At 39.7% G+C, this 26,043-nt stretch overlaps 1 protein-coding gene across 6 annotated transcripts in view; it reads right to left on the minus strand.

Moving 5' to 3' along the window:
- Positions 1–26,043, minus strand: part of LOC149157990 (uncharacterized) — a 459,039-nt gene that overhangs the window by 51,081 nt on the left and 381,915 nt on the right. For all 6 annotated transcript variants that reach the window (XM_089436071.1, XM_089436075.1, XM_089436074.1 and 3 more), the window contains exon 20: positions 4,306–4,564. In XM_089436071.1, the coding sequence (XP_089292197.1) occupies positions 4,306–4,564 (259 nt within the window). The remainder of the gene's footprint in view (positions 1–4,305; positions 4,565–26,043) is intronic.

Below are 26,043 nucleotides of genomic sequence, written 5' to 3' on the forward strand. Positions count from 1 at the left end.
TAGAAAATTGTGTTGTCCCCTCAAAACTACACTGTTGGCTGACTTCAAGCTCTGATTTACCCCCTCAAAACAACCCAGAAATTTTTGCAACTTTGGGGATGTGCTCCTCTCAAAAAACCCAGAAAGGGTTTTCCCTGGTTTTGACCTGCCAAATTCGACCCCTTGGGGATTGGCCCAATTTTTCTACACTGTTGGCTGACTTGGCCCCTCAAAACTACCCAGAAAATTCTGTAAATTTAGGGTTGTGATCCTTGTCAAAAACCCAGAAAGGGTTTGCTCTGGTTTTGACCCTCCAAATTCGACCCCTTGGGGATTGGCCCTCCTCCAATACTGTAACTCATTGCCTGTAATTGGAACTACTGTAACTTGCTTCCACAAAGTTAGGAAACCTCCCCAAATCGGACTCCCAACAATTTCCCCACAACCCAGCTCCCCAATCCTCCTATTAAGCCTCCTTCCAAGTGACCCCCACTAGTGACTACGTAGTCCTGAGTGAGGATGACACAGGCCCTTTGACCAGCAGCTCGACCTGGGTATTTGACTGGCCTTCCTGCTGTAATCTCTCCTCTCCTACGTGGCAACTCAATGTGAATACCTCCAACAACCTTCCCAACTGAATTCCCTGACTCCCCTGCTCCACCAAACACGCAGTCTCTCCCACTGCGTCCCCAGCTGCTCCCAAACTGTGTCCTTGCTGGCCAAGGCAACGTACTCCACTACTGGGTGATCTTCTCTCTGTCTCCAATGGGAAAGAAAGCCCTCCTAGGGTGGCACTCAAAGTCCACTGAAGAGAGGGATGAGCTTCACTCCTTGGGAAGCTCCTGTGCTGAACAACACTTGTAGCTTAGCTAAACAGCCAAAGCAACAATGAAATTCTCAAATCATCAAAAGGCCCCAAATTCTGCTCACTTCCTTCTATTTATTCTTGCTCCCTTGGGCCCACGTGGGTCCCATCAAATATTTTGATCCCCCACTTAGGAAAATCAAGCTGCCTCCAAGGGGTGCGTATTTTGGGTGGGTGAGTGGCCCCCACAATCCACTAAAAGGCACATCGACCCCCTTTCTCCTAAGTTCTTCCATCAAAATTGCATTAAGCCAAAAATAACAAAATTTCCAAAACTGGTTTCTCCTCACCTTGGGAAAACAATTAGGAAGGGACATTACAGTGCAAGCAAATTACAGTGATAAGTGTGTCTCGACCTCCTCATAATCACAGTCTCAAAATGTTGAACGCAGTCATGACACATAAAAAAACGTAGTCACTATCTCAGTGATCTCTTAGTAATATACTCTCAGTCTAATTATGATGAAAAAGGATCATGATGATCCCACAATAGTATACATAGTCTCGACATTCTTGTTCTGAAGAAGATCATACACTCTCGGTATAACAGTAATGATAAGGATCTAGGTGATCCTACAGGAATACTCTCAATATACATACATATCTCAATAAGGACCTAGTTGTTATGATGGTGATCTTGATGAAGGTGCAGAGATGATCTCAATAAAGGCACAATGGTGATCTCAAGGAGTAAGTCATGGTGCAACAATGATGATCTCGGTGAAGGTGCAGAGATGATCTCAGTAAAGGCACAGTGTTGATCTCAAGGAGCAGTCATGGTGCAACAATGATGATCATGGTCTTAGGTATTCATCAATTGGAATCTTCTTAATTTTAGGTATGTTCTACGCTTAGAGCAATTTATTTCAATTTTACAATTAGCTCAATATCTTTTCCAAATTAGCAATCACATCAGTATTAAAGTAAATTGTAGATAGAACATAGACATAGATTGCAGAAGACAAGCCAAGACAAGAGGATACAAGATGTGGCGCTACCCAAGGACAAACCCTAATGTGGGGAAACCCTTGATCAATTCTTCTTATATGTTCTTCAATAGTTCAACAAAGAGAGAGGGAGAGATAGTACATTTACAACAGAAGTCAACACTTTGACTTATCTAAATAATAGCATAGATCATCTCTAAGAAGATGATACATGAGGTAGCTGAACTTAGTTGAAGACATGTTGCTTCCTCTGATTCTCCCAGGTGACTCCATCACCCATCATAGTGTTGCACCCTGTCATCATGCTGCACCTTGTCATCACGCTGCACCTCACTGTGCTGCATCGTGTTGCACCCATCATCACTATACTGCATCTCATCATGCTTCATCAATCATGACTGTACCCATTGTTGTACTGCATCATGTACCATCATGTGCCATTGCTGCACCATGTTTGCCATACTGTCCCATATGCTTTGCTGCACCTAGCTTACCACACTATTGGTTCATTGTTAGCATGCCTTTGCTACTATCCCATTGTTACATTTCTGTACCATGCCATCATTGCTATCATGCTGCCCATGCATCTTGCTTATCGTATTGCTGTCCCAATTGGATATTGTTGTTGTCCCATCGCAACTGCTATCCCAATTGTGCCATGACATAGTTGTTGTCCCAATTGTATTGCTGTTGTCCCATCACTTGTGCCATGTCATCACTACTATCCCAATTGTATGCTTTCACTGTTGTTTATATTGTGATTGGTTAGGGCATAGACATTCCATGTTTGCCATACTGTTGTCCCATTGTTAGTCATCCATTGCTGCTCCTATGATTACTTGTTGTCCCACTTATCTAGCTGCCAACACACCATACACATTCTGCTCCAAATATGTATGTACAAGCTCACAGTTGAGGTTTGTTTGGTTGCAGCACACTAGGCCTGGTTAGGGCACACAATAGTCCTTAACCAGCCTTCTTTTTGTGCCCAAAAACACTCCCAAGAGATGCGGTTGCCCTTCTTTGAGGGGCCGAGGGTGGTTGCTTCAATTCTGGGCTACACTAGCCCTTGTCTACCCTTCCGCCTGCCTATAATTTACACGACATCCTAAAGCAAGACTGTGTAGGGTTGCAGCTGCCTTTCCATGGATCTGCACCCCTCCAAAGTGCTCTCAAAACTGTCTACGGTTGCGGCTCTTCCAGCAAGGGAACTCGACCCTCCTTCACCCTGAAACAATCCCTGAAACAGTGATACTTTTTCAGCCACATTAGGCCTGTGACTAGGGCACCCTTGGTATGTTTAGGACAGTGCATATCTTCATCTTGACTGCGGCTAGGATAGCGTGGAGGATTAGGGCATCCCTTCATGACTGCATCCTCTAGGTTGTGCATAGAGCTATCATAGGCCAGGGTGCTAGGACTTCGTTATGGCCTCCATGCTTAGGCTTCTTTCCTCCAACATTTAGGGCTTCTTCTCCTAGAATACTCTCACACTAAAACCCAAGACAAGTGGAGAGAAATCAAGAGAGAAGTGTGTGTGAAATGATTCTCAAGTAATCTCCTTTTACACTAAAATGTTGAGCACAGTTGTGGGTTATTTGGTTGCTAGCCGACCTTGATGAATTGTCCATAACACAAATAAATTCATAACTCCATGAATACTTATTGGAATCGGATGATCTTTAGATCAATCCTACACCTCTCGAAGAGAGGGATCCAAGAAAAATATCAGCTGCCACAAATAAGATGACCCACATGGAGTTTGGCCCTAGTTGCCAATTTTAACACTCCCTCTCAACTAGGGAGAACTCCATTTGCTGATCCATCTGCCAGACTGTACTATCTCTGCCAACAGTGCCCTACACTACTCTGCTCTGCTTTGCTGAACCATGAAAAAGAAGAATTGATCGAGAATGTCTCATACCATTCTCTACTGACCCAAGGTCAGTTCCATATTAAGAAAGTGTGTCATACCACTCTTATTGATCCCAAATCAGTTCCAAAAGAGAGTGAGTTATGTCACTCTTATTGACCCGAAGTCAGTTCCAATTGATCCCAGATCAATATCACAAGAGAGTGTCTCAAACCACTCATACTGAAAGGGAGAGATAGACACAATATTTTCAAGGGAAAACATAGTGAAGCAAATTGCTATTAAACTCGCTCCATGCAGATGATGAACATAAAACATAACAAATGGTTTACGCATGGTATCTGTAATGGTTCAGTCTAATGCAAAGGAAAAGTCTAATAATGAATAATATCGTTTAAATTTGATGGTTTATCCCTTCAAAGAAGCAAATGAGTTGACACAAAAGACAATGGAGAGAAAATGACCTCTCAACTAAAAAGAACAGTACAACAATAAAAATGAGAAACATATACAGTTCACATGCTTACATAAGTGCCTGCATTCAAAAATATTGTCACATGCTGGAAAAATACATAATGGTGCTAAAACAACGAAAAGAGACAAGGAATAGAGTGGAAAGGGGAGAAAAAATCAACACCTACAATGAAACGATGAACAAAAGTTGCATTTTGTTGGCCAATTCTGTGTACTCGGTTAATTGCCTGGGCTTCAGCAGCAGGATTTAGGAGTGGTTCAATCAAAATCACATGGTGAGCCTCCAAGAGATTAAGACCATTTGCACCATGTCGAAAAAGTAGCAACAAAACTTTTGGTTCAACCCACTGCTCCTTTCTTTGCCTTATAGATTGCTTGCCTTCCTCAACTGTCCCTTTGAATTGCCTGATTGCAATGTCTGAATTGCTGGGAACAATAGAGTTAAACACCATCAGATTGACAGAAGAAGAAAGATATCTACCAGTAAACAACCAAGAATAAAGTAACAAAATAATTAAGACTTTCACAAAGTTTGTCCCAGCTTTTAGGAATTTGATAAAGTTTTTCAAGAGTAACACATGGAGTTTGAATAAAAATATTACTCATGGCATAAACAATTAACGCTATCATGTACAAATCTGATAATAACTGCAATTCACTACAGTCTAGACTCTACAATTAATCTTGGAGACAAACATTCAAATTTGCCATTCCAAAAACATGAAAATAAAGTTCAAGGCATAAGAACAGCATGTATGTCACATGCATATGTTGATCAAAATATTTTTTCCTATATGGTTCACAGACCCGGAGATCGGTGATCGCTACATCCACGGAATATTGGTACCAGGTAGATCCACCTGAAGGGGTCACTTCCCGCCGACTCAACCATGGAGCCTGACCCCGAGGGTGTCAAGAGAATTGAACCCGTGATCTCTCAATAGCAAAGATGTTTTAACGATGTGGACTCTACCAATTGAGCTAACCCCTGGGGCTAAATGTTGATCAAAACATATTATCATAAGCTATTGAAATACTGTAACCAACTGACATAACATCACACAATAATGCTTACCTTACCCATATGATAACCATTTACCTTATCATTCAACCAAAATTGATCAGGACAAATTTTGGCTATTCTTAAAGTTCACAATTAATGTATAATGCTTGTCCAACTACCTCAGCCACGATGACTTCACTATTTCAGATTGCCTTGTGCTAATCATGCCTCAAATTACATTTATTGGTTTTGCTTAACTTTAGCTCTAGCTGGCTGCTCAGCTAGTTCCCCTCTTTCATGACTTAATTCAGCATTATATTACGAAGGCAATGAGATGTTAATTTCAATGTCTTTCTATATGGACTTTCACGCTTGACATCCCTTATCCTTGAGGACATCTTCTTAACCAAAATTAGGAGATTTAAATACATCAGCCAGACAACAACGGCAAATTCATTTTAATCATAAGACAACAAATCAAGGTTAAGAAGCAGTCTGGGAAACTGACAATGACATCTAATTCATCAGCATATTTGTTGAAATCCTTACCAAAATAGTCAGTGAGAACCTAGGGCTAAATAATGAAGTCTAACAATTGCAAAGAAATGAATCAGCCTGGTCAGCAAGCATGCTCTTTGGTTTCTGTGAGAATGCTTTGATGCCACTGATGATTACCCCATCAATCCAGGCCATTCCTTACAGAACATTCTACAGCAGGCACTTGGTGATGATTTTACACCCTGCAGATCTTGGTTTTGACGACAAGGAGGATTATGTTCTTAGCTTCTGGGATGCCTTGCTATAACAACATCTGTCTTTTTTATCCCCTCCAATTTTATGTAGCCCTGGACAGTGTTCTCTTGACTGGGCATCTTTGGAATTCCTTTGGTACTTCTGTACCTCTTTTTTCTCTTTTTGATGGAGATGCCCACTCTGGGGACTTGTGTTGCTATTATTTATTGTTAATGTGCTCCACTCCCATTGAACTATTTTTGTTCATTTGTGGACAATAATTTAGTATCATTTCAAATATACTGGATGCAACCTTAAAAACGTCTTCTTTTACAGATTTTCCCGATTAGTATTATAGACAATCAGTGCCACCATAATAATTGCAACCTTTGGTCACATAGCCATCCACAAAATCCTATTCCATATTCCATCCCTTCAATTAATTTTGTCTCCTTATAAGAGATACCAATAGACCTATTTTACTAAGCATTCCCCATTTCGAAGAGGCCCCAACATCCACCATGTACACCTTACTAAATTGGAATTACTCTACTCCACAAACGTTCCCACAACAGCATTTTGTCACATTCTAGAATTGTGACAATGCAACTATTCAAAGATCCTATGCTCCAGAGTATAATCCTTCATGATTTGTTTACCCTTTTTGAGATCAATATTGGGAAATACAATTCTAACAATTTCTCCGAAAATCTTCCTACTTGTTCCTTGTATTAATCAACTTCAAAACAATTTCTTATTGCTCGCACGAGTCTTCCCAAACAGGATCAAATGGCAATCTCTCACCTTTCAAAACCAAAAAGACTTTACCATAGGAGCCCCTTTACTAGCAATGTTCAACAGAAAAGATCCTTTGGCATTGCAATCTCCACATGTGACATCCCCACTGTCTACCCTAGGCACATACTTGGCACTCTAAATTGTGGCCCATGAAGCATCTGATTCTTTCAACTATCTCCAAATGAGCTTACCACCCAAAGCTTTGTTCATACTTGATCATTTATGGATACCAAAACCTCCTTGAGATCTCGCTTGGTATCTTTGCATGAAATGATGTCATCGTTTCCAAGGTAACCCCACAATGAAGTTTTTTCTTCTAATTTTTCTGACTCTTTGAGAATCTATTGTCGATAACCTATTGCTCAAACTTGAAGGACAAACCCTACAAAAACAACTCTGCCATCAAGGGGTAATTCTTGAAAGACCCAATGATTTTATTCACTCTAGACTCTAATTATAACCTCTTCCCACAAAAGAATCCATCCAGAGTTCTACACCAAGGGAATCCTGAAACATTTAGAAGCAAGGACTTCCTTTGGAAATTGAATATCTCACAAACTTTTAGCTGGACATCCATCCAATTGTTAAAAATTAAAATAGAAGATCTTCAACTTCTTACCATTGACAAGTCCTTTAGAGGCCAAGAGAAACTTCCAAGTATCTTTTGAATGCCTTCACTTCCCTTACCTATGATACCCTTACAAACATGGCCTTATAAACAAATTGATGAGGGAAAATAATGGTGATGTTTGGGGATACAACATACCTCTCAATGTGTCGTTTTCCTTTGCAATGTTTAATGATATTCCCACACCCTCAACCATGAGAACAAAAGGATAAGCAGATATGGGATCCCCTTGGTGGATATCCCTACTAATATGAAAGGAGGTGGTTGGAGAACCAGTAACCAATATGGAGGAAAAGGTTGATGAGGCACAACACACTACCTACTTGATCCAAACATCTTTAAATCCAAACAACATCAAAACAGCCTACATATACTCCCAATTCAATCTTTCATAACCCTTAGACAAATTGAGCTTGATCAAGATATCAAGATTTTTTTATCTTTGCATACAGACTAATCCAATAGGGCTTTAAACCAGTGTGGAAAAAGTCGCGATAAAATCGGCAAAGTCCAATTTTTTGGGCTAGCCAATATTATCAGCAGACTTTTTGGCATTTTTTTCGAAAATGAAAAAGTCGTGATTTAATTGGAAGTCAATCGAAAAATCGCGAAGCCGACCTAGGCCACGGATAAGTGAGGGAAAAGGCCAAAAAATCACTCATTTTTCACTCTTCTTTCTGCCATTTGTCCCTGTGGAGAGAGGAGGTGTTTGCCATTGCCCAAGAGGAGGAGATTTACTAGTTTTGTGGTGTGGATTTGGAGATTTGTCCACTGCTCAACGTGAGAGATTCGAGGTGTTGATTTGTTGCTGCTAGGTATGTATTTTAATTTCTCTTTCAGTTTTTGTTACACAAATGGCTTCTTAAATCTTTCTATTAGTTTGTTTTTAGCTTATTTTTGCTTAGAAACTTGAATCAAAACATTGTTTAGAATCTAGATTGAATCAAAACTTCAAAATGTTACGATTGTTTACATGTTTCAACTTTAAAGAATAAAAAATTCAAACCCTTGTTTAGTGAATCCAAGTGTGTTCAAGTGAGTGAGAAGAGGCATTTAAAATTTAAAATCAACAATTCAATTTGTGTTTGCTTCTTATGTAATGGGCAAATTTTTTTTTTGTTTCAATTTTCTTTGTGCCCTAGGTTCAAATTCAAGTTCAAAGTTTCAAATAAAATGTCGAGGAAATTGGACCCTATGTGGGAATATGGTGAACCTGATCCCATAACCAAATTTGGGGGGGTCGATAGAATGTATTTGACATGCAAGTTGTGTGGCAAGTGTGAAAATTTCGAAAACCGGAATCCTATTGCAGCAACTGGAAATTATTCTCCTAATTGTTAATTTTATTTAACAATTTATTTGTTGTTTGCTACGGCAAACACTGAATAAATCACACTGCAACCTACACAAATAAAACTGTGGAAGAATAAATGCTGAAAGAAATGCTAGCACACACATAAAAATAACACAATTATATTTGGACAAAAATCCTTGTTAAAACCCAAATTGGGAAAACCGGTGTAGCAGATGAAGGTTTTATTATTATGCAACAATGAAAATCTGAGTACAATCTGGATGCCTGAAACTGACAATCCACAACAAGAAAATCTGGGCAAAACACTGAAGAGAATTTCTCTTCTCCCACAGGCAATCTTTGGCACGACTTGCCTTTAGAAAACTGGTTGTCCAAACCCCAGCATAAGCCCTTCTGCGTTGCCTCTACGATGTCTCCCACATGTGTGACTTGAAGTTGCCTCTAATGAAGTTGTTTTGCCTCCAGTTGCAAAGGAAATCATCTCTCCAGCCTTCTAGAACCTTTGTCTGGCCTCTGGAACTGAGAACGATTTTTTCTCACCAGCAAATCGATCTGTCTACTGAAGCTACTGTGCAAAGCCTCTGCACTGCCTCTCTGGGATAACTCGGCCCTCTTGTTGCTGCCTCTCCAGATCTGGAAATGTTTCCTTCGGATCACTGTCCCTACCCCTCTCACACTGCTTTGATCTCTAGCTCTCTCTCCAGCAAGTGACTGTTGCTACTCTAGAAATCGATCTACCCAGAAATCGAACCTCTCAAGTGTTTCCTCGATCACCACATCGATCTCCTCTTATAATTCTTTGTTGGAGCACCAACGACCAAGATTAAAACATAATCGATGGCTAGGATCCTGTCTGGATCGATCCATGTGAGTTTATAGATGATTCTCGCCTTGACTTAATTAATACTGATTAATTAACCATATTCCCTAGGTTTAAACTTAGAAAATATTTAAAAACTGGTTAATAATCCAAGTAAGTCATTTCTAGGCGGAATTTCCAAAAACGATTGCTGGGTTTTGGAGATCTCATGTATTCTGGCCTCTCCACAAAATTTCAAGAGTAGAACACTTATGATGCTACAAAAACTAACACTCCCTCTTAGCGACAAATGCGTTCTAGTGCTACTGCACATCCTGCAGTAACACCTTGTCTTTGCATCATCTCCAGCCACTGCGCAACTCTGATATACGTTGTATTTGTGTTGTTGTTGAGCCTGCCGAACTGCTACCCACATTGCATTTGCACTGTGACTCCCTCTCCTCTGTTGTTGTTGCAATTGCAACATCTGCAATTAAAGGCATCCAAAATACTGAATCAACTATGATCAATATAATGCATCTATCACCTGAGTCTCTGATTGCTGCTAGTATTTGCATTGTCACTGAAGAATCTATGCTATTGTTGACTCTGCACTGTTGCCAACCTTGCACTCTGCTCTCCAACATCTGACTACTACTAGTCTCTACAACTGTCACTTTGGCATCTGGCTGCATCAATTGTCATTGATCGATCCTGCTACTCAACACTATGGGCCCTTGTAGCAAGGTATTGATCCATGAGGTAGACTCTTCAAGGATCCTGCCCAATTGTAGTGCTTTGGGGATACAACTCCAAATCACCCCACCTCACTCCTAGAAGTATGTCAGCGATCATAGCGAAGTCTTCCTCCAACCTGGATGATAACCAATCGATCTTAGCATATGCTGCGGCCTGGTCCTGCTTCTCCTCTTTGGCCTTCTTTCTGAGAGGACACTAGGTACCATAGTGACCAAGTTCACCAAACTTGAAGCACTTGACCTTTGACAGGTCCTTCTTCCTCTGTTCCCCTTGTCACTGACTGGGACGCTTAGATGTGAGGGCCACATTCTCCTCCTCCTTCACCTGCGTCTGTCCGCTATTGTTGCCACTGATAGAGCTCTTTAGAAGAGCTCGCCTCAATTCCTCCTGCTGCAAGTCAGCCCACATCCTGTCCCAATCTGGTAGCTTGTCTCTGCCCAATATGCTTTGGACAAAGACCTGCCAGTCCTTAGAGACACTGTTGAGTGCCAATCTCACAAGCTTTGTGGGTTGAGGCATTGCCCCAACAACTAACAATTGGTCCTGAACCTCTTGAATCCTAGTAAGGAAGGGGTCTATGCCTTCCCCCTACTGCATCTGAATAAGCCTCAACTTCTCCTTGAGGTACATCTTCCATTGCTCAGAAGTACCCTGATACAACGTGGCAAGAGCATCCCACATCTGCTTGGCAGTATCTTTGCCAACTATATGTGAAACAACATGATCCCGGACTCTATCTAGGATCAGCCTCTTCGCCCATTCCATCTCCTTCTTGTACTCCTTCAACTGATCTGCATCCATCGGAACTGCTACCACTGCATCAATATATGTTTTCAAGCCAAACTCATCTAGAAGGAAGGGCATCCTTGCCTCCCAAATGATGTAGTCGGAAGCTCCATCCAACCTATCCTGATCACGAAGCCCAGTAGTGGCCATCTCAAAAAAATGCCGAAAACCTCCTCTTTCCTTTTGCTCAACTGTTGCTCTGATATTTGCACTCCCTTCTGGGGTGAGAAAATCTGCTCACAATGACTGTTGATCTGCAAGGAAAAATCGAACTTCTTGAGACTAGAAGTTCCATGAGAAAAATTTTCCCTCTGTGAGTGTTCTTCTTCCTTCCACCCGACGCTGGCTCTGCACTAGCAAACTGCTGCAAAAACCACTGCATCTAGCTAGAGATCTGCTCAATGAAAAATCTGGGTTATTCCCTTTGCCTCTGGAATCACTTGATCTGTTAGGATCAAGTTTTTCCGTTCCTCACTCAGAAAAATCGAACCTCCACAAGTAACTCGGCCTCTTTGCAAAATGACTGCGCTGCCCTTGGGAATTTCAGCCAGCTACCCACAATGAGCAGTAGAATTCCTTCTCTTTTCGCCTCTGAGCTCCTTGGTTGATTAACTGTGCTCTGATACCATGTTAAGATTCTAAAAAACAGAATCCTATTGCTGCAACTAGAAATTATTCTCTTAATTGTTAATTTTATTTAACAATTAATTTGTTGTTTGCTACGATAAATAGTGAATAAATCACATAGCAACTTACACGAATAAAACTACGGAAGAAAAAACGCTGGAAGAAATGCTAGTGGACACATAAAAATAACGCAATTATTTTTGGACAAAAGTACCTAGAAAACCCAACTTGGGAAAACTGGTGCAGCAGATGAGGGTTTTATTATTATGCAGCAGTAAAAATCTGAGTACAATCTAGATGGCTAAAAGTAACAATCCATAGCAAGAAAATCTAGGCAAAATATTGAAGGGAATTTCCCTTCTCCAAAGGGCAATCTCTGGCAAGACTTGCCTTCAGAAAATTGGTCGTCCAAACCCCATCGTGAGCCCTTCCGTGTTGCCTTTGCACTGTCTCCCACACGTGTGACTCGAAGTTGCCTCTGATGAAGTCATTCTGCCTCTAGCTACTAAGGAAATCGTCTCTCCGGCCTTGTGCAACCTCTGTCTGGCCGCTGGAATTGAGAACAATTTTTTCTCACCAGCAAATCGATCTGCCTGCTGAATCTACTGCGCAGAGCCTCTACAGTGCCTCTCTGGGATAACTCGGCCCTCTTGTTGCTGCTTCTCTGGATCTGGAAATCTCTCCTCCGGATCACTGTCCCTACCCCTCTCACACTGCTTCGATCTCTAGCTCTCTCTTCGACAACTGACTACTGCTACTCTGGAAATCAATCCGCTCAGAAATCGAACCTCTCAAGTGTCTCCTTCATCACCACATCGATCTCCTCTTATAATCCTTTGTTGGAGCACCAACGGCCAAGGTTAAAACATAATCGATAGCTAGGATCATCTTTGGATCGATCCGTGTGTGTTTCTAGATGATTCTCGCCTTGACTTAATTAATATTGATTAATTAACCATATTCCCTAAGATTAAACTTAAGAAATATTTAGAAACTAGTTAATAATCTAGTTGAGTCATTTCTAGGTGGAATTTCTAGAAGCGATTTATGGGTTTTGGAGATCTCATGTACTCTAGTGTCTCCACAAAATTTCAAGACTGGAACACATCCGATGCTACAAAAACTAACAACAAACATATGTCAGCGGGTGTCGACAGATTAAAATTCCATCTAGGGCAAATTCCGAGGCAAAATATAGAACTTTGCCCAAATCCAACTCTAGAAATCATCCGGCAAGCCATTAAATCATTGATAGATAAAGAGGAGGGCAAAGACACCAGGTCAGCAGTAAAAAACAAACTTATTGGGGCCTCAAGAGTGAGGGGAAGTGAGAGTGGTTCTTCAGCATCACATTCCACACCCACATGTCCCAACCCCTCACCGTTATCATACTTTTTTGTTCCTAGAACCACACTTGGTGCACAACTTGACATCAAATAGCCAATTAAAAAGAAGGAAAAGGCAGACGATGACAGGTTGGTCAGTAAGTGTCTTCTTTGGAATGATGTTCCTTTTAACATTGCCAAGACCAACCCATTCTACCAAACTATGTTTGATGTAGTTGTTGTCGTTGGCCCGGGGTACAAAGCCCCTACCTTCGCAAATTTGAGAGGGCCTCTTCTTCAAGATGAAAAATCTAATTTCACTGCTAGAATGGAGAGGTTTAGGGCATCATGGGAACACACTAGATGCATAGTCGTGTCAGATGGTTGGACGGACCAAAAGGATAGGGCCCTTCTTAACTTCTTGGTAGTTGTCCCAAGGGGGCAACGTTTATGAAATTTGTTGATGCATTTGCACAGATTAAAGATGCATGTTTATTATGTGAGTTGTTGGACATCTTCATTCAGGAAGTAGGTCGACAAAATGTTGTCCAAGTCATAACGGGCAATGCTGCAAATTACGTTGTTGTTGGCAGGTTGGTTATGGAGAGGTATCCTAGCTTGTTTTGGACACCTTGTGTTGCTCATTGTATTGACTTGATGTTGGAGGATATAGGTGAGATTCCTCTTGTGAGGGATATTGTTGAATCATCCAGGAGCATAACAAAATTTATATATAATCATGCATCTGTTCTTAGCGTGATGGGAAGATTCACCAACAACAAAGAGTTGGTGTGTCTTGCCATTACACGATTTTCCACTACTTTCATATCAATTCAGTCTCTGTGAAATTCTATGTGAGATGTGAAGAGCATGTTTCTTTCACAAGATTGGTGTGCTTTATCTATTAGCTACAAACCAAAGGGAGAGGGCATATGCAAAGTAGTTTCAATGATCAGAGCTTTTGGGCAGGAGTAGAGGAGGTGTGTGCAATTTCAGAACCTTTCGTAAGAGTTCTTCGGTTGGTTGATTGAGACAAGCCTGCAATGGGCTACTTGTATGAAGCCATGGATAGGGCCAAAGAAGCCATCCATGCCTAATATGAAGATAAAGGAGACGAGGGGTTAGAAAAACAACAGGTCATATGGAAAGTGATTAATGAGCGATGGAACAATACCCTCCATCACCCCATTCATGTTACAGGTATCTACCTCAACCTCACATTGTCTTACTCCTGTGGTTTCAGATTTGATATTGAGGTGATGGATGGATTCCTCACTTGTGTTGAGAGGATGGTGGCATTTGAGCAAGAACGTGAAGAAATTTCTAAGGAAATGGAGATATATAGGATGGCAAGTGGCACATTCGGTTTTACCATGGCTATTGAGAATAGGACAACCAAAATGCTAGGTAAGCTTCAGTTTGTTTCAACTTTCAAATTTAATAAATTCATTTTCTATTCATAATTTGCTTCAAGTTTAGAATTTCAATGTTTTAACTTCTTCTCTTTTTATGTTTCTCATTTTTCTTTTAACTTCTAGATGCTTGGTGGACAAGCTATGGTGCTAGAGTACCCCATCTAAAAAAGCTTGCCATTCAAGTGCTCAGCCAAACATGCAGTTCCTCTAGGTGTGTGTTGGGTCCCTATAATACTAGTGACTACCTCATTACTATTGTAGTTATACCCTTTATTAATATTGTTGTGCCCCTATTGCCCCCATATTGTTATTATTGTGCCCCATAGAATCCCTCTATTGTTATTTTTGTGGCTTTATATTATTATTGTTAGGTCGGCTGGATTATATTGTGACTCCTTACACTCCTATATATAGAAAGGAGGTTTTGTCATTTGAATCATCCAAGAATTGTTCATTTATGTAATGTAAAGGAAGTTGCCCCCTCGAAGAGGCTGAATTCTAAGGCGTTGATCTATCTTTTCTATCTTTTCTTGAGCTGGTTTCATAACATTTGGTTCAGAGCTTTGGATTCTAGGGTTTCGCTGCTCCAAACAGGTCATTGTGGCATTTTCGCTATAACTTTTTTTCTGCGACGTTTCAGAAGTTGCAAAAAAAACCCATTTGAGAAGAAATCGCGCTGAACCTCGAGTCCGAATTTCAGAGCTTTTCGTGTTATATTTGCGGAGATATGATCTGAGGAAGTTGGTATTTTTGCAGACTCCTGAATTGCATTCCAAACAGGTGACCTGGGGAAAATCGTCATAACTTTCTCTCTGGGGATCGGATTGAAATTTCGTAAGAAGGTACAAAAAGATGACGGACTGTAGTTTCTTGTATGCATTTTTCAGATCCAAAGGTCGAAACAGTGACTCGCGGCACGTCATACAAGTTTGCTCTACTGAACTAGTCCATAATCAAGTCACTGTGGGAGATTTCGCATAACTCTTCCTTGGAGAATCCAATTTGGGTCAGACTTGTGGCATTGGAAAGAGGACACAGAGGGCTACTGCAAGTCACAAATTCAGAACTAGATGATCAGAAAGTACAGAGATACATCAGAGGCAATATCGAGCTCCTACAAAGTGAAAAAAGGTGTGTAGATTTTCTTAAATTTTTGCTTAAGCTTGGTTTGAAAATTTATTTTGAAGGAATTCAAAGGGCATAATAGAGCATTATTATCGGTAATTAATGCCCCGAGGAAAGAAAATGCAAACACCTAGTAAAGTACCTGACTCATGAAGAAGAAGAAGAAATGCTATATGATATATCAAAATTACAAAAACAAGTGCAACAAGTGTCACTTGCACAAAAAGCAACAGAATCTAAGATGGATGGTTTAAGGAAAGATGTAGAAGCTAAGATGGATGGTTTAAAGAAAGGTGTAGAAGTTAAGATGGATTGTTTAAAGAAAGGCATAGAAGTTAAAATTGATGGCATGGATGATAAGATGGAAGAATTGAAGATAAATATGAATAAGTTGCTACAAGAAATGGTCACTAAGGGTGAAAGGGTACTAAAGGAAACTCATGATGAGAACAAAAGAAATGTTAATCATGATTCCATAGACTCTAATGTTGGATCGAAGACTCACCATATTCCAAAAATCGATATGAGGAAGTTTGATGGCAAGGATCCCGCCACATGGATATTACAGATGGAGCAATTCTTCGATCTCAATAATGTGCAAAACACACAAAAGGTACGTATGACAACTTTATATTTGGAACCAAATTAGTTTGTATGGTATCAATGGCTTTGCTCTCGTAAACAATTTATCACTTGAGCAATTTTTACAGAAGAATTGATAGCACATTATGAGGATACAAAAAGCAACACTTTTTTTAGCCAATTGATAAGTCTCAAACAAAAGGGTTCAATAATGGAGCACATTGAGGAGTTCCAAAAATTGAACATAAGGGTAAAAGATATTCCAGAGGAGCATAGGATTGATGTGTTCATAGGGTCTTTAAAGGATAATATCCAACATGATGTTCGCCTTTGGGAACCTGATTCATTAGAGAAGGCATTCAGGTTAGCAAGAAAAATGGAAAGCAAAATTATGGTAACCAGGAAGCATACCACTCACAACTATAAAAATGGAAGTGTTGTTGCCCATAGTCTTCCACAACCTATAAGGTTGACACCACAACAATTGGAAGAAAAAAGAGCAAAAGGGCTTTGTTACAGTTGTGATAGAAAATACACTAAAGGTCATAAGTGTGCTAAGAAGAAATTATTCTACATAGATTGTGAAGAGGAAAAAGAAAATGAGCAAGAAAGGTCAAAAGAAGAGGATATACTCCAGGAACAAAGCCTAGATGAAAAACAAATAAATCCGACCATATCTTGTAATGCATTGGCGGGAAATACCACTCCTCAAACCATCAAGATAAAAAGACAAATCAATCAGAAAAAGGTAATAGTGTTGATTGATTCAGGAAGCACCCACAATTTTATTCATTGTAAGGTAGCAAAAGAATTGAATTGCTTCCTATATCCAGCACCAGAGTGTCAAGTGATGATTGCAAATGGAGGAACAATAAATTGCTCTGGAAAGTGCCATAATATCAAGCTATCGAATATGTATTGACCAGCCCAATGCTTTCCATTCCAATGGGAGGTGCTGATGTTGTACTAGGAGTCCAATGGCTACAATCCTTGGGTACAATAGCTTTTAATTTTCAAGAACTTTTCATCAAATTTTCTACGAAAGGAAAGGAAGTTGAATTAAGGGGTATTGCAGGGAAACCAAGAAAGATAATCAGCTCTAATGGTATGACAAAGCTTCTAAAAAAGGAGCAAAGAGGTGTAATTGCACAATTATGTTCGCTAGATGTTTCCACATCGGAATCATCTATTTCTCCAGATCTCCAAAAAGTCCTGGACAATCATTCCAAGGTATTTGAGACTCCCAAAGGTCTCCCACCTATGCGTGATCATGATCATGCTATTCATCTGATTCCAGGAAGTGTTCCTCCAAACATCAGGCCGTACAGATATCCCTATGTCCAAAAGAGTGAAATTGAACGTATGGTTGCAGAAATGCTAGAGGCTGGTATAATTCAACCGAGTCAAAGTTCTTTCTCTGCTCCAGTAGTATTGGTGCACAAGAAGGATGGATCATGGCGCATGTGTCCGATTATAGGGAGCTCAACAAGCTCACTATTAAAGATAAGTTCCCCATTCCTGTCATTGATGAATTACTGGATGAATTGCATGGATCAATTTACTTCACCAAGTTGGATCTTCGTTCAGGATATCATCAAATCAGAATGAAGACTGAAGACATTCTGAAAACAGCATTTAGAACTCATGAGGGTCATTATGAATTTTTGGTCATGCCTTTTGGCCTTACCAATGCACCTTCAACATTTCAAGGTTTGATGAATTCAATTTTCAAACCATTCCTTAGAAAATTTGTGTTAGTATTTTTTGATGATATACTAATCTACAGCAAGTCTTGGAAGGATCATGTTGAACATGTTGACAAGGTGCTACAACTATTGGAGGAGAAACAATTATATGCAAAAAGATCCAAATGTTTCTTTGGAGTCCAGGAGGTGGAATATCTGGGTCATATTGTATCTCATGAAGGAGTTAAGGTAGACCCTAGCAAAATTAAAGCCATTAAGGAATGGAAAATCCCCACATCCATAAAGCATCTGCGAGGATTTCTCGGGTTGACAGGGTATTATCGCAAGTTTGTTAAGAATTATGGGAGAATAGCAGCACCTCTAACAACATTATTGAAGAAAGATGCATTTTCATGGACTCCGGAAGCAACAAAGGCCTTTGAACATCTTAAAGAGGCAATGTGCCAAGCACCGGTCTTAGCTACACCGGACTTCACAAAAACCTTTATTGTGGAATGTGATGCTTCAGGAAATGGAATTGGTGCTGTTCTAATGCAAGATGAAAGACCCATTGCTTTTGAAAGTCGTCCAATCAAGGAAAAGTTTTTAAGCAAAGCTATTTATGAGAAGGAAATGTTGGCAATACTCCATGCACTTAAGAAATGGCGACCCTACCTAATGGGAAGACACTTCAAGGTAAAAACGGATCATGATAGCCTTAAATACTTTTTAGAACAAAGATTATCCTCTGAAGAGCAACAAAAGTGGGTCACAAAGATGTTGGGTTATGACTTTGAAATCATCTACAAAAAAGGGAAGCAAAATGTGGTGGCAGATGCACTCTCAAGAAAGGATGAGGATGTGGAAGCATTGTTGTGTGCCATTTCTATTATCCAACCAGATTGGATAAACGAAGCAAGGGAGGAATGGAAGAATGACGAAGAAGTGTGGGCACTTATTCGAAAGTTACAACAAGATTCCAGTACGTCTGATACATTTAGCTGGCAAAATGATTCGTTATGGTACAAAGATCGCTTATACCTCTGTAAGAATTCCCAGCTAAAACAAAAGATTCTTATGGAATTGCACACTTCTCCCTTAGGAGGGCACTCAGGATTTTTAAAAACTTACCACAGGGTTAAGAAGGAATTTTTTGGGATGGCCTTAAATCAGATATTCAAAAGTTTGTGGCGGAATGTTTGGTTTGCCAACAAAATAAAGTTGAAACAATTAAGACACCGGGTCTATTACAACCTTTATCCATTCCAAGCCAACGTTGGGAGGAGGTTTCAATGGATTTTATCACAGGTTTACCCAAGTCTGAGGGAAAGAGTGTCATCATGGTGGTAGTTGACAGACTTACCAAGTATGCACACTTTTGTGCATTATCACATCCATTTAAAGCCAGTACAGTTTCTACTGCATTTATGGAAACAATTCAAAAGCTACATGGAAACCCAAAGATTATTGTAAGTGACAGAGATCCCATTTTCACTGGAAATTTTTGGACAAAATTATTTTCTTGTCTTGGTACTCAGTTAGCTCATAGCTCATCTTATCATCCTCAATCTGATGGGCAAACTGAGATAGTAAACAAATGTTTGGAAGGATATCTTCGTTGCTTTGTATCTGATAAACAGACACAATGGGTCAAATGGTTGCCTCTGGCTGAATGGTGGTATAACACTTCCTTCCATACAGCAACAAAAATGACCCCATTTATGGCACTTTATGGGTATCAACCACCATCCATCACATCATATTTAAGAGAAAATTCTAAGGTTCAGGCAGTGGAACATCACATCGAACATCAACAACAAGTCCCCCAACTCTTAAAGGATAACCTCGTGTTGGCACAGAATAGAATGAAACAACAGGCAGATCAACATCGCAGTGAAAGAAGTTTTGATGTAGGTGATTGGGTATTCCTACGGCTACAACCATATAAGCAAATGTCCCTCAAGCAAGCTAAGAAGGATAATAAATTATCACCAAAGTATTATGGTCCGTACAAGGTGTTGCAAAAGATTGGTACTATGGCATACAAATTGGAGCTTCCTGCAGCTTCTCGATTGCACCCAATTTTCCATGTTTCATGTTTAAAGAAGGTTATAGGCGACAAGCTCCCAGTTCAAACAATATTGCCAGAACTTGACGAGGAAGGAAAAATTATATTGGAACCAGAAGCAGTCACAGAAACAAGAACTCGACAGCTACGAAATCAATCAATTTCAGAGTATCTTATCAAGTGGAAGAACTTATCCGCTGAAGATTCCACATGGGAGGATGAGAATTTTATGCAGAAGTATCCAGAACTACTCAAGCATTGAAGACAACACTTTTTTGAAGGAGAGGGGCATGTTGGGTCCCTATAATACTAGTGATTACCCCATTACTATTGTAGTTATACCCCTTATTAATATTGTTGTGCCCCTATTGCCCCCATATTGTTATCACTATTCCCCATAGAATCCCTCTATTGTTATGTGTGTGGCTTGTTAGGTCGGCTGGATTATATTGTGACTCCTTAGACTCTGATATATAGAAAGGAGGTTTTGTCATTTGAATCATCCAAGAATTGTTCATTTATGTAATGTAGAGGAGGTTGCCCCCTCGAAGAGGCTGGATTCTAAGGCGTTGATCTATCTTTTCTATCTTTTCTTGAGCTAGTTTCATAATAGTGTGAGCGCAATTGGAGTGTATATGACAAAATACAAAGCAAAAAGCGCCAACAAGAAAAAAATCAAATTAAATTTTTGAATTCATTTTATTGTTTTTAATATTTAAATTTTCTACGTACTAATTTACAATCTATGACCCTAATACAGATTGGAGTCCCAACGACTCAATGACATGGTCTACGTCTACTACAATCTCCGATTGTGGGTGAGGCAACTTCAAGAAACTCCTAATGTAGAAGCCATCTCATTGGACAATATTGATACCACTGCTGCATGGGGGGTTGAGACTGAGAGGTCGGCCATGGAATCGATCCCTGATTGGTTAGATGTGGATCCAAAGGCACTAGAGACAAAGGAGGTAGGAGTTTCAGGGGAGGGAGAGTCAGAGGTAGAGGGGGAGGAGGAGCAAGGTCAAGAGGCAGAGCAGGAGGAGGTGACACCATCTAGGATGGGCAGCAACAGAGGATAGAGGCCACCTCTTTTTTTGGCTTCTAGAGGACGACATAGTCCATTTGTAGCCCTAGGGTCAGGGCCTTCTTCCTCTAGAGGAAAAGGCAAAGCCATTAGCTATTCCCGTAAAAGGGGCAGATGATCTCAGTGACTAATTAATTTATGACATGTAGATGACTCATGATATACATTTAGTATATTTTTTGATGATATTTTGACTCCTGATAGTTGAGATTGAGTCAAGACTTGATTCACTATTTTCATATGTGATGTAGCACTAGACTTCACATACATATTATCAGTGTTTTAAAAAACGGCCAAGCGAGACCAAGCCAATCCCTGGCTGGGTTGGTTTGGTGGCTGAAACGAAATGGTTGGCTGGGTTGTTATTGAGCTGGTCACCGACTCGGCCGGCTCGATCGAGCCCAAGTTAACTCTGTCAACTCGGTTACTAATGCAAAAGCATGGCCAACGAATTTTTTTGGGGGGGAAATTGGACCCCATAGCTAATTCTAATTTTCCTTAGAGTTATTTTGAAGTCCATTTACCTCTCCCAACCCTATAAAAGCTACCCAACCCCTTTCATTTCCTCACAACTATCTCATTGCATTTGTGTGAGAATTTGTGAGGAGTTTGTGAAGAGTTGTGGAGTTTGTTTTTGGAGCAGCAGTGAGGAGTCTTGGGCAAGCATTGGAGCAGTGGTGAAGAGCTTCTTGGGCAACCATTGGAGCAACATTGAGGAGGCGATTTGTGCCTAGAGGTATTTTTTTCACTTCTAAAATCTATTTTTGCTTATTTGTTTTTCATTTTCAGATTTTTTTCCTTTCATTTCCAGGTCAAAAATGGCTCCTAGAGTGAAAGATGTTGCTTGGGCATATGCTGAAATGGTTGATAATCAAATGCATTGCAAATTTTGCCATAGAAAAATTAAGGAGGGTCTTGGGGGCATTCATAGGCTGAAACAATACTTGGTTGGTATTAGAGGCCAAATTACTCCGTGTGAATCACCACAAATTGGGGAGACTAAGAAGGAGTTGTTAAATGGCTTTGAGAAGTTTCAGGAAGAAAAAGTTAGGCAAAAAGAAATAGAGGCTGAAATTGGGAGGAAGAGTATACAACAAATGATGGCTACCAACCCCCATTTTGATTTTGAGGGCTCTTCATCTATCCCTTGTACTAATGCATCCAACCCCTTCTGTTATGTTCCTCCCTCTTTGGAGTCCATGAAAGAAGAAAAGGGTAAGGGTAAAATGAAAAATAAGGGTTATATGAATATCAAAAGTTATTTCACTGTCACACCCTCCTCTCCATCAGATGCACATGGTCCTCAAGCTAGTAGAAGTCATATGCATCCCACTTTAGATGACCATTGGAAGAAAGAATTGAGGGAGACTGCTTGTTATTACATAGCTAGATGGTGGTATGATGTTGATATCCCCTTCAACGCTTCCCGTTCACCATATTATGAGCCTATGTTTGATGCCATATTTGCTGCTGGAAAGGGCTTCAAAGGCCCTATTATGCATGAGTTAAGGGTGTCTCGTTTGCGAAAAGAAATTTCCACCACTGATGAGTATTTGAAAGATTTCAAAAACTCATGGGCAAAAACAGGATGTACCATCATGTCAAATGGATGGACTGATCAAAGGAATTGTACCATCATAAACTTTCTTATCGTTTTCCCACAGGGAACCACTTTTCTAAAATCAGTTGATGCATCTGATAGGGTAAAATATGGACAATTGATGTTTCAACTATTGGATGAGGTTGTTGAGGAGGTGGGGGTGGCTAATGTTGTTCAAATCATCACAGATAATGTCTCTAACTATGTTCTTGCTAGTAAACTGTTAGAGGAAAAACACAAAACCATCTTTTGGACGCAATTTGCTGCGCATTGATAGACCTCATGCTTGAGGATATTCGCAAATTAAATTGGGTCAAGAACATTGTAGAGCATGCCAAAGCATAACAAAATGTATCTACAATCATTCATGGATTTTAAGCCTGATGAGGAGACACACAGGGGGCAGGGATATTATTAGGCCTGCGATCACTAGATTTGCAACTCATTTTTTGACATTGCAATCTATGCTTTCCCAACATAGAAACTTGCAAAAGATGTTTTCCAGTGATGAATGGAATGAAAGCTAGTGGTCTCACAAATAGGATGGCAAAGATTTGAAAAAGAAAGTTAATGAACAAATATTTTGGAAAAAGGCAGCAGAGATTGTGAAGGTCATTGAGCCTCTGGTTAAGGTGTTGCGGTTGGTGGATGGGTAAAGATTGGCTATGGGCTTCATTTATGAGGCTATCGATCAAGCAAAGGAGCAAATAAAGAGAGCATACAAGGATAGAGTGGCTAAGTGTGGGCCCATTTGGACAATCATTGATGAAATATGGAACAATCAACTCCATCGCCCTATACATGCAGCTGGGTATTTTTTGAACCCAAGGTATCATTATAAAGCTCTGGAGGCAAGAGCTTTGGGTGGGGAGGTTAGAGATGGATTGATTGACTGCATTGATCACATGATCCCTATGGAGAGTGATCAACTGGAGATACACCGACAGGTCACTTGTTTCAGCAAAGCCACAGGTACCTTTGGCAAGAACCTAGCAAAGATTGCAAGGGAAGCAGATGAGCCAGGTAAACAAAAATTTCAATTTTCAAATTCTTATTTTGTTAAATTGTTTATAATTTGAAAGTTGGATATAATTTGTTGAGCTAACTCATTACACTACTATGTTTTTTGCAGCACAATGGTGGGAGGCTTTTGGTAGCCATTATCCTCAATTGTAGAAGTTTGCAATTCGTATTTTGAGTCAAATTTGCAATGCTACTGGGTGTGAACGCAATTGGTTTGTCTTTGAGAGGATTCACATGAAGAAGAGAAACTGTTTGGATAAAAAACAATTAAATGATCTAGTTTATGTCCAATACAACCTCCGGCTCAAACACAACCAATTGTTGAACAAAAGCCCTGATTCAGATCCCATTGTGTTGGAAGATATTGATCCAACATCAGATTGGGTAGTGGAGAGTCATCCAACATCAGATTGGGTAGTGGAGAGTCATGCAACAAAGTTTGATTCTAATGAGGATCTTGATTTGGATTTACAGTCAGAGGTATTACTTGAACAAAATGTTTAGTTGAATGCAGATCCACTTGTACCAGCCTCAGGCCCAGCCCCAAGTCCTCCAGTTGCAGGCGCTTCCTCTGCTCAGTGACGACGGAAGCGCATATCTTGTCTATCTTAGTGTGTAGTTGTTGCGCAGCTTGCTAGTGCTACCACTTCTACAGTCGCAGTTCGAGATGATGATGACGAGGAGCCATGGGTTTCCCTGTCTAACTCTGATTCAGAGTCTAAGCCACATGATGTTGGCTCCTCTAGCAGTACCCAGTAGTGCTGGTGACTAGTGATGTTTCACAGTTTACTTTTGTTGTAAAGGCCATATTTAGCCTCCTTGGTTATGTGTTTTTGTTTTGATCTCTATATCAACATTCATGTATGTATTGCACAATGCATTGAGTGCCATTTTTTATATAATGGATATATTTATGAGCCTACTTTGATCATATGTTGTCTTCTCTCTATATTCTAAAGCCTTGTGTTTGGAAACATGAATGAAAATCTTTAAAATTATGTTTTTTTATTAAAAAAATAAAATATTTAATGTATTTTTTACAACGACTGAGTCATTGAAATCAAACCGGCTGAGTCGATACCGAGTCGGAGTTGGAGTCGGAGCCAACCCTTAGTCGTTTCCGAACCGGAGTCGAAGTTTTAAAACATTGCATATTATATATTAGCTTTCTTTTCATGTTTACTTGTAAATGCATTTATTTGATGTTGTGGATACTTTAAATGGTAAAAAATTAAAAACAAAAAAGACTAAATATTTTTGTATTTTTTTAATTTTGCCGACTTTTTGCCGATTTTTTTTCAAAAAATTTCCGACTTAAGCGACTTTTTCAATTTCTAGACCCTTGCTGATTTAATCCCGACTTTGACTTTTTCCACATTGCTTTCAACCTAACTGCAATAGCCTTTAAAACTATTTATCAATAGTGCTAGCATTTTATTCTTTTGGAATTAGAGTTATGAAGGTCACATTGAAAGCTTTGAACACTGTAAACTGAACTCTCGACTCCTCCATAACTTTCTAGAATCTACATATCCTCCCCTACTATATCCCAATATTCATGAAAAAATATGCAACGAAAACACCTAGGCCTACTCGTTAAGCCTTGCACTTGCACAAATCAAATAAACTCATCTTAGTTCCCCCTAAAATACATTAGGCATTAAGGATTGGTTTTTTTCTGTTATCATACCAAGGATGATATGTTTACATATACATCTTTCATGGTTCTCTTCGTGTCTTAGAAGGCTCAAATAACATAGTTTTGAAGAAGCTAGTAGTCTCTTGTTCAATCTCAGACATGGTTTCAACCATTGTTCTGGAATCCCACTTCAATCTAGAAGACATGTTAATGCTCCTAGTTCATATTATAACCTACTAAAAGAACTTTGTATTTATATCACCCACTTAACACCATTTAATTCAAGACATTTTCCTCCAAGATATCTCTTCCTACTTTTCTTGCTCATTAATTTGGTGAAGGTCCAAATTTTCTTGCACTTCAGACTCAAGGGCAAGCCTTCTTGCATTGTATTTTGGTTTAATTTCTTCATACAATTCTCTAGTTGTTGGTTGTACTAAAAAATTAAAATGTCGCTAAAAATTGTTTTAATCCAGACCTTCAAATTCTACATCAGCTTCTATTCAAGTTTAAACAACTAACATCCATCATTTGAAGAGAAGGTAGCCCACCACCATTGCATAGAAGCTATAAAATCAAGAATGGATAACCACATTTTGACAAATTAAAAGGAGTTATTATAAGGCCTAGATCATACGCCAAACACCAAAGAAATTAGTCAATAATTGGAATGACATTTAAACACTTAGGAGTTAGTTAAATTCATTAGGTAAAATGTGTTTCTTTAGTGTGCTTTTGTAATTGTGTAATTTAACAATCATAATTATGTTCTAGACATAAAGAGATCAGACTAAAAGTCTTATACTTGATACTAATAGCACATTATTCGCAGCTTCACATCTGAATAGTCCATGATCTCTATTTAAAGAGCACAGAGGGTAACTTATCAATGATTGGTTGTTGAGAGTT

This window comes from Pinus tabuliformis, chromosome 5_2, assembly GCF_031772625.1.
Source record: "Pinus tabuliformis cultivar Carrire ecotype Pingquan chromosome 5_2, CPIR1, whole genome shotgun sequence".
NCBI lineage: Eukaryota > Viridiplantae > Streptophyta > Pinopsida > Pinales > Pinaceae > Pinus > Pinus tabuliformis.